Source organism: Stomoxys calcitrans, chromosome 2 (genome assembly GCF_963082655.1).
Source record: "Stomoxys calcitrans chromosome 2, idStoCalc2.1, whole genome shotgun sequence".
In the NCBI taxonomy this organism is placed as follows: Eukaryota; Metazoa; Arthropoda; class Insecta; order Diptera; family Muscidae; genus Stomoxys; species Stomoxys calcitrans.
In genome coordinates this window covers 108,709,614-108,719,667 of record NC_081553.1, presented here as the reverse complement: position 1 = coordinate 108,719,667, position 10,054 = coordinate 108,709,614, and the positions used below count along the sequence as shown (strand labels likewise).

Genomic DNA, 10,054 nt, shown 5'->3' with positions numbered 1-10,054 from the left:
ATGGCAGCTATATCAGGTTATGGACCGATTTGGCCCATTTACAATCTCAACCGACCTACACCAATAAGAAGTATTTGTGCAAAATTTCAAACGGCTAGCTTTCTCCTTTTCAAGTTGGCGTGCTTTCGACAGACAGACGGACGGACGGACATGGCTAGTTCGACATAAAATGTCACGACGATCAAGAATATATATACTTTATGGGGTCTTAGACGCATATTTCGAGGTGTTACAAACAGAATGACGAAATTAGTATACACCCATCCTATGGTGGAGGGTATAATAAAATTGAACATCACCAGAAATTAAAGGATTTAATTGATTACAAGAAAGAAATTGCCAGACAACAGATGGATTTGATCGCAGGCAACACGCCGTTGGCATACGTTTCAAGCACAGCTAGTGTTTTTATTTATGAAGTACATCAATCTTCAGAAAAAGAAAAAAAGATTTTGCACTTGAAATTGGACCAAATTTCCGAAAAATGTTGTGTGTTTTTTAAAACCGAAAATCGGAAGATCGATTTAATATTACTGTGAATCAAATTTTTGAAACCGTTAAAAAAACGGCCGGGTCGAATCTTGGGAACCCACCACCATGGATTCTGGAAAAAATGTATACAAACTAAATTAAGTTGTACGGTCCAAACCAGTCTATGAGGTTATAGACTGATTTGGAACGTACACCGCGTACAAAATTTCAGCCAAATCGGACAAAATTTGCGGCTTGTAAGGGCTCAAGAAGTCAAATCGGGAGATCGGTTTATATAGGAGCTATATCAGGTTATAGTCCGATTTAAACCGTACTTGGCACAGTTGTTTGAAGTCATAACAAACACCACATGCTCAATTTTAGCCAAATCGGACAAAACTTGCGGCTTGTAAGGGCTCAAGAAGTCAAATCTGGAGATTGTTTTATATGGGAGCCATATTTAAATCTAAACCGATATGGCGCATTTGCAATCCCCATTGACCTACATCAATATTAAGTATCTGTGCAAAATTTCAAGCTGCTAGCTCTACGCGTTCGACTGCTATCGTGATTTCGGCAGACGGATGGACGGTCGGATTACTAAGCCATGGCCCAATTTTTTATGGTTGTAAACAATAACTCAGATCACCCCGAAACTAAATCTACCTCGATTTTTACTTTGTGTGGACTGAGACCTTCCAATAGAAATTATGTATTACATATCGGTGAGAAATTTTTCGCTTACAACATTTAGTTTGATACACAGTGGTGATTGCAGGCAGTATTAAATGTTTCTGGTTTAGATTAAAACTTGTATACCCATCATAGGATGGGGGTATTCTAATCTAGGCATTTCGTTTGTAACACCTCGAAATATTGATCTGCGACTCCTAAAGTCTTTTTCATTTCCGTGATAGTCTTGACATTTTAAGTCGATCTAGCCATGTCCGTCTGTCTATCGAAATCATGACAGCAGTCGAACAAATAGAGATATCCACTTGAAATTTTGTGCACATACTTCCTTTTGATGTAGGTCTTTGGGGGAATGCAAATGGACTATATCGATTCAGATTTGGATATAATTCACATATAAACCGATCTCCCTATTTACGATTGTGAGCCCCTGGGAGTCGCAATTGTTATCCAATTATATAAAAACCACATTTATTGACCGATTTCGCCAAAAATTGGCACAGTGAGCCCTTTAAAGCTCTTCGATATCTTGCCCTATATGGTTCAGATCGGTCTATATTTGGATATAGCTGCCATATACATATACCGATCTAGCATTTATAATCGGATTTTGCTGAAATTGTAAACAGTGAGTTGGATTGGGCCACTCGATATCCAAACCGATTATGATCCACATCAGACCACACTTGAAGAAGCATTAATTATTGATTTTTGCTGAAATTTGGAACAGTGAGTTGGATTAGGCCACCCCATATCCGAACCGAGTTAGTCAACATCAGAACTTATTTAGATATACATAGGTAAGATATAGATTTAGAAATAACCTAACCTAGATATACATAGCTGCTATATAGACCGATCTGCTGATTTAAGGTCTTACACATGTAAAAAGCGCATTTAGCTCCCGTTTTGGCTGAAATTTGGAATAGCAAGTTGCGCTAGGCCATCCGATTATAGTCCACATTAGACTTTATTTCGATATAGCTAAAGTGTTATTTATTAAACTTTTTCTCGGAAATTTGTGATTATAACTTGCATAAAGATTCTCGGTATTTGAACCAACTATTTCAGATCGGCTAATTATGGTTATATTGGGGTTATCTTATATATAAAAATCAATTTGTGTTTGTAGGTTTGTTTGTTTGTTTGTATATTTGTGTGTTCTTTATAGACTCAGAAACGGCTGAACCGATTTTTTTGAAATTTTCACAGATGATGCCTAATGACCCCGTGGTGAAAATAGGGTACTACATTTTTTGATATCTGAAGGGGGAGCGGACCCTCCCCCTTACCCTACTTTCAGAAACGCCAGATCTAGGAGATGGGTGGTGCGATTTAAGCGAAATTTTGTGTGCTCTCGTATTCAAATTTCGGATGTGGTATCTAGGGGGCTGACCCACCCTAAAACCTATCATACATATATTTAGGCCAATCACGACAATATGGGACTCAAATAAAAGGTATTTAGGATAAGAAAACGTATATGATATCCAATTGTCGGACCAAGTGCTAACCCCAAAACACCCCTTAATCGGACATATTTACCGACCATGGCAATATGGGACTCAAATGAAAGGTATTTGCGAGTAGAATACAAATCGAATATCCGCATGTGGGACCACGTTTCTGGGGTCCACCCCTTCCTCAAAACACCCCCTAAACTGGAGTTATTTACTGACCATGGGAATATGGGGCTTAAATAAAAGGTATTTGAATGTAGAATTCGAATCTGATATCCAAATATGGGACCAGGTGTTTGGGGGGCCGTTCCTCACCAAAAACATCCCCCAAAGGGGACAAATTTACGACCATAGCAATAAATGGGCTCAAATAAAAAGTCTTTAGGAGTAAAGCAAGACTTTGATATCAATATTCGGGAAAAGTGTCTATGTGGCCACCCCACCCCCACAACACCACCCAAATAGTAAGTATTTTCTGATTATTGCAATATGAGGCTCAAATAAGAGGGTTTTTAGAGTAGAACGCGAATCTTATATATTTTTTCAAGGCCAACTCACTGAGTGGCCGCCCATTCCAAAAAACATCCCCCCAAGCCGGTCATGTTTGCCGACTATGGAAATATGGGGCTCAAATTAAAGGTATGTGGGAGTAGACCACATATTTGATATCAACATTAGGGGCCAACTGTCTAGCGGACGTCCCACCACCATAACAACCCCCAAATAGGACGTATTTGCTCACCAAGACAATTTGGGTCTTAAAGAGAGTGGAACTAAATATTCACAGTTTTTAGGGCCAATACCCCAAATTGGACATATTTGCTGACTTTTGCAATAAATGAGATTAAAAAACGAATTTGATATCTAATTTTGAGGGCAATGACAATATGGGGTTCAAATAAATGATATATAGATATATGAGAATAGGACACTTTGCTGATATATCTTCAGGTCTTAGAATTTGGGGGACCACCCCAATCCCCAAAACACCCCTAAATCGGCCATGTTTACCGACCATGACAATGTGGGGCTTAAATGAAAGGTATTGGGTGGTCGAGCAAGAATTGATACCCACTTTCGGGACCTATTTTCTGGGGGTCTTCCCCTTCCCAAAATACCCCACAAACAGAGAGAAGAGCACGATGCTGATATTTTTTCAGGGCCAAGTATCTGGGGGACCACCTCTCCCCCGAAAACACCACTAAATCAGACATCATGAGAATATCGGGCTGAAATGAAGTATTTTAAGAATGGAGTACACCTTACATCCAAACCTAAATTCGAAGACCAATAAAGATCATATGGGATTCAGATAAAGGCACTTATATTGTTAAACTGGTAGTCAAGCGATATACTATTTTCGTAGCATGGTATTTCACTAAAACATCTTTAATTGTCGAAAATAATTATTCCAAGGAAACTTTTGTTCCATTTAAAGTAAAAGAAGGCGCAGCGGAGCGGGCCCGGGTCAGCTAGTATCTAAATATAGTCCGATTTGAACCATATTTGGATCAGATGTTGGAAAGCCTTAAGCCACTCACTGCTCCAAATTTCAGCGAAATCGGATAAAAAATAAAGCATTTAAATTTCGATGTGTTGCAAACGGAATGACTAAATGAATATACCCCCTATCATACGGTGGTGGGTATAATAAAATAGGATGAAAAATAGGTCAAACTTAATGCATTTGTACTTGTTGCTTTTTTTTGTATTTTGCTTTCGAGTTGAGCTTAGTTATCAAAGATTTTCTAGCCATGGAATATTTACACCAGAGGATACCTAACGCCCCCATATACACCCCATTATGCAACGAGTTTCATTGTTTGGCAAAAGCTCATGAGGCGCTTGAGGTGTTGCGGCTACAAAGGCTGCACATTGATCGATGGTACGAAGTTATATCAAACTTGTGGCGTAAATGAATACAATAATTCAAGTTTAGCCTTTCGTCACACAAGCATATACTATGTAGCTATAATCGTTAGTGACGATTACGGTTCCATCTTTTCTTTCTTGTACTTTTGGTTCTTTAAAAATTGTATTCGAAAACTATTTGAGAACACCTGCCAGGATTCGATTGTATGCACAATACTTTAATTGCAAATTTTCTATAGATCTTGGAATATCACAAAATTCTAGCCCCTTTTATTCACTTTGGTTATTTTGTTTTCATTCGTTTTGAAAAGAATTTTTAATGAAAGTTCTCAGACTTCTATGATGTCTCCTACGATGGTTGTCGTCGACTAAACCGAGTACAAAACGAAATGCTAATTTTATACGTCATATGAAGCGAAAGTTTGTCTCAAAATATGGTTCAATGTCAATGAACCGGAAAGATTAAAGTCTTAAACAGAATATAAACACATCACTAAAATTAATAATTTTGTTTCTAAATTCATTATCTTGCAATATTATCATCAGCATCAACAAATATTAGAGGGCGACAAAAACAAAACAAACATTTTAGAAATTCAATAGTTTCGCGAACAACATTCAGAAGAATTCGATTTGATTCGATTTCATTGTGGGTTTTTTATTATTATTATTTTTTTTATTTTAAATATATTAAAATATAGTCAAAAACTTAGCAAAAATATTTCGATTTAATTATGTAGCCTACTAAACCGCAGACAGACCATTGTTGTGGCGTTGTCGCAAAAATGGGCTGCCAGTTAGCCTAGACTGATTTCCAAAAACAGTCTTGCGAATGACCGGTATTTCCAACTGAGGCGAACTCAGTGCAATCATTGTCGGTGCTCCATATGTGCGCGGAGACTCTTGTTGGTTGGCGTTGGAGATGACCCTAAGTATCAGGAAACTTCTCATTGATTTAAATGTACAGGAAATCAACAATTCACGCTTATGCGAATCAAAAAATTATGCAAAATGATCAGCAGATATGAAATAAAGAAACATATGTATCGCCAAAAATGCTGATGCTGATGCTGGTGAAGATACCGATGTTAATACTGACGCCGATACTGATACTGTGGTGCTGATAATTTGCCGACTCCGCTTAATGAATATTTCATGGTTTTTATGATCGATATTTCCGAGCATATTTCTGAGCACATCTCGCACGGATTATGAGTCACAGCACACCCGCTCAGTGCCAAAGAGGTGCCAATGAATTTGTATAAAAGTGAATTCCATGTTGGATTAAAATCATTCTAGTTTCGAACTTCATCAAACAATAATATCAAATCAATTCCAATCAAATCAATTCCAGTGGACACCAAAAAATCAAAATGCGTGCCTTCATTGTCTTGTGTTTAGTGGCTGTTGCCTGTGCCCAATACAACTACCAACCTGGAAGCGGTGGTGGTGGCAACAACTATGGCTCTGATGGTGGATTCGGTGGTGGCAGCTCGGGCCCTGGATTTGGCGGCAGCAGCGGCGGTGGCCCATCTTTCGGTGGTAGCGGTGCCTCGGGTCCCTCTTTCGGTGGTAGCGGTGCTTCTGGTCCCTCTTTCGGTGGCAGCAGCGGTGCTGGTCCCTCTTTCGGTGGCAGCAGCTCTGGTCCCTCTTTCGGTGGCAGCAGCGGTGCTGGTCCCTCTTTCGGTGGTAGCAGCGGTGCTGGTCCCTCTTTCGGTGGTAGCGGTGCTTCTGGTCCCTCTTTCGGCTCATCCTCCCAGGAAGCCCCAGTCCAAGCTGCTCCCGAAAAGGAATTCATTACCTACACTGCCAACGATGAAGATTTCCATGATCCCGCTGCCACTCAACAATTCGCCAACTCCGTGAAACAAGGTCTCCGTGTTGTCTTCATCAAGGGCCCCGAAAGCAGTGGCTTGGAGGATGCCGCCCTCGCCTTGGCCAAGAACGCTGCCAGCCAACAAACCGCCATCTATGTCCTCAACAAGCAAACCGACCTCGCCGCTTTGGCCAACAAATTGAACGCTGAGAACAGCAACTCCAACAACAAACCCGATGTTCACTTCGTCAAATACCGCACACCAGAGGATGCCATCAATGCCCAAAAGGCCATCCAAGGTCAATACGATGCTTTGGGCGGTCAATCGCAACACATCGATGGTGGCGTTGCCTCCTCCTTGAACTTTGCCTCCCAACCTGCCTTTGCTCCTTCTGGTGCTCCCGGTGGCGCCGCCACCAGCAACACCTATCTCCCAGCTTCCGTTCATCGTCGCCGTTTCCGTTTGAAGTAAAGTGATAAAAATGGTTGCCATTACAAAGGCCGTGCAAAGTGCCATTAATTGTTGTTATTGTTTGTTATTAATGTTGTTAAGTACTAAATCGATTTAAATAATTACAAATTTAAAAACTTTCGAAAAAAATTTGATTTTTTTCAATTGAATCATAATTTTTGGGGAGTTCAAAAGGGACTTGAATTTTGGAAACTCTGAATTGGGAAATTTGATCAGTTATCAAACTTGGCAATCCTGGAATTGCAAAGTTCGGCAACAAACTGTATTTTGATCATGATGGGCTCGAAGAATAGTAGCTGGCAAGACAAGTGACATGGTAAGACTGCAGCTTTTTCAAACTCTGTCTGAATAGGTCTTTTGTTTGGATTGAGTTTAAGGTGTACCCAACCGGGAAAAAACAGAAGTTGGAATTTACTTCTATAACAGCAGGTGGAGAAACATCAAAGAAGAAAAAATCCACACTGCAAGTGTCCAGACCAGAGAGAACTCCTGTTCCTCAGCACCATGATAAGTGACGTTTTGTTTCAAGAAAAAAATTAGCCACAAGGATTTGTAACTACAGCAGCATAATCAGCATTCATCAACGAGCTATTCTTGGCCAACCACTTACCACCCATAGATGGCCCGGCATGCGGTAAAGCCTAACAGCATTTCTCCGTGGTGCAGCTCTTTGCATCTCCTTACCGGGACTTTACATAGTCAAACGCCTGATATTTCAGCGTAGCGGTTTACACTAGAATTGGCAAACTATCGATAAAGGATAATATCGATAGGGCTCAAGAATTATTATTACTAAAATTATTAAATTAAGTATTAAATTATACGGCATAGATAATCACTCACGTGCACATCTCTTCTTCGGCGCCGCCTGTTTGCTTACCTATATCGTGGCAATCCGCTCCGGCAGATGCACCAATTTTTAAATCGTCGCAAGAACCCTCTTTACTTTACTTTAATTGGCTACGACAGAATATTTGTTCCACTAGCCGAACGTAGAATAACGTTCCAAGCGCCTCGATCTTCTGCGCTCATTCTAAAATCTCTGACACCAAGTTTCGAGGTGTCTCCCACAACTTGATCTTTCCATTGGGCTTTTGGTCTTCCCGGTTTCGTGCACCAGCGTGTTTGCCTTCAAAAGATTTCTTTGCTGGGGCTTTTTCATCCATTCTGACAACATGACCTAGCCAACGCAGCCGTTGTATTTTGATGCGTGTAAATATGCTATCGTCGTCATACAGCTCATATAGCTCGTGGTTCATACGTCGCCTATATTCTCCGTTAACGCAAACTGGTCCATATATTTTACAAAGAATCTTTCTCTCAAATACTTCAAGCACTGCCTCATCTGCTTTTACAAGTACCCATGCTTCAAAACCATATAACAGCACGGGTAGTATTAGTGTCTTGTATAGTGTAGTCTTCATCTGTCGAGAGGTGGCCTTGTTTCTAAACTGATTACTTAGTCCAAAGTAGCATCTGTTTGCCAGTATTATTCTTCGCTTAATCTCAAAACTGGTGTCATTCGTTTCGGTTACGGCGGTGCCGAGTTGGTTCCCAAAGTTGTGGTTCCCAACTTTTTCCATGTTCTTTATCTGCTCGGTTGTACAAGGCTTTTTGGTCTTATCTCCATTTACTGCCAGACCCATTTTCACTGACTCTCTTTCGATTCTTTCAAAGGCTGCAGTTACTACTTCCGGTGACCGACCTATGATATCGATGTCGTCGGCATAGGCGAGTAGCATGTGTTCTCTTGTGATTAGTGTGCCATATCTATTCACATCTTCATCTCGTATAATCTTCTCCAGCAGGATGTTTAAAAGATCGCACGATAGGCTGTCTCCTTGTCTGAAACCTCGTTTGGTATTAAATGGTTCCGAGAGATTCTTTCCTATTCTTACTGAGGAACGTATATCAGAAAGTGGCATCCTGCAGTCTTATTAATTTTGCAGGGATACCAAACACAGACATGACTTGAAATACCTTTGAACGTATAATGGTATCGAAAGCGGCTTTGTAGTCAATAAAAAGATGGTAGGTGTTTATTTGTCCTTCTCGGGACTTTTCCAGGATTTGGCGCAGTGTGAATATCTGGTCTAGGGTGGATTTACCAGGACTAAAGCCGCATTGATAGGGCCCAATTATCTCTTTGACTTTAGGTTTTAATCTTTCACACAGTACGCTCGAGAGTATCTAGTATGAGATGAGGAGGAGACTTCTTGCTCTGTAGTTGGCACATTCCGTCTGCTTTCTTGTGTACGGGACATAGTATGCTGAGATTCCAATCATCGGGTATGCGTTATTCTAGCCAGATTGCGCAGACAAGCTGAGGCATACGCCTTATCAGCGTGTCGCCTCCGGTCTTAAAATTGCAGAGGGTAACCCATCGGCTCCTTCTGCCTTGCTGTTCTTCAGTCGGGTCACTGTTACTTAGACCTCATTCAGACTCTATACCATCATAATTGATTGGATCTGCGGCATCCTCTTCGCCTCCAAAGTCGGATACTAGCAGTTGGGTAAAATATCCTTGGTATGCTATCTGTGTTAGATACCCGATTTCCTTCTTTGTATCTGCAGGAAGATGTGCCTGCGCCAAAGCCATTGGTTTGATGTCTCATTCTTTGGTAAAATTTCCGGACTTCTTTCTGACTGCTGTACATCTCAATTCGCTTACACTCACGTCTTTCCATTTTCTTTTTATACCCACCACCGAAGGATGGGGATATATTCATTTTGTCATTCCCTTTGCAACACATTGAAATATCCATTTCCGATCCTAAAAAGTATATATATTCTTGATCAGCGTAAAAATCTAAAACGATCTAGCCGTGTCCGTCCGTGTGTCTGTTGAAATCATGCTACAGTCATTAAAAATAGAGATATTGAGCTGAAACTTTGCACAAATTTTTTCTTTTTTTTTGTCTATAAGCAGGTTAAGTTTGAAGATCGGCTATATAGGACTATAACTTGATATAGCCGTCATATAGACTGATCCGCCGATTTAGGGTCTTAGACCCATAAAATCCGCATTTATTGTCCGATTTGGCTGAAATTTGGGACAGTGAGTTGCATTAGGCCCTTCGACATCCTTCTTCAATTTGGCCCTGATCGATCTAGATTGGGATATAGCTGTCATATTGACCGATCCGCCGATTTAGGGCCTGAGTCTCATAAAAGCCACATTTATTATCCGATTTTGCTGAAATTTGGGTCTGTGAGTTACGTTAGGCCCTTCGACATCCTTATGCAATTTGGCCCAGATCGGTCCAGATT

The 10,054-nt window shown here is 40.6% G+C and overlaps 1 protein-coding gene across 1 annotated transcript; it reads left to right on the top strand.

Moving 5' to 3' along the window:
- The first annotated feature begins 5,869 nt into the window (after positions 1 to 5,869).
- On the top strand, positions 5,870 to 6,784 carry LOC106091831 (glycine, alanine and asparagine-rich protein-like). The gene has a single exon (XM_059361581.1). It carries the CDS (start codon positions 5,870 to 5,872, stop codon positions 6,782 to 6,784), a length of 915 nt encoding a protein of 304 aa, XP_059217564.1.
- The last annotated feature ends 3,270 nt before the right edge of the window (positions 6,785 to 10,054 follow it).

Bases quoted from the DNA above. Each gene is read 5' to 3' on its own strand.
- LOC106091831 (XM_059361581.1), top strand. From the start codon at position 5,870: ATGCGTGCCTTCATTGTCTTGTGTTTAGTGGCTGTTGCCTGTGCCCAA.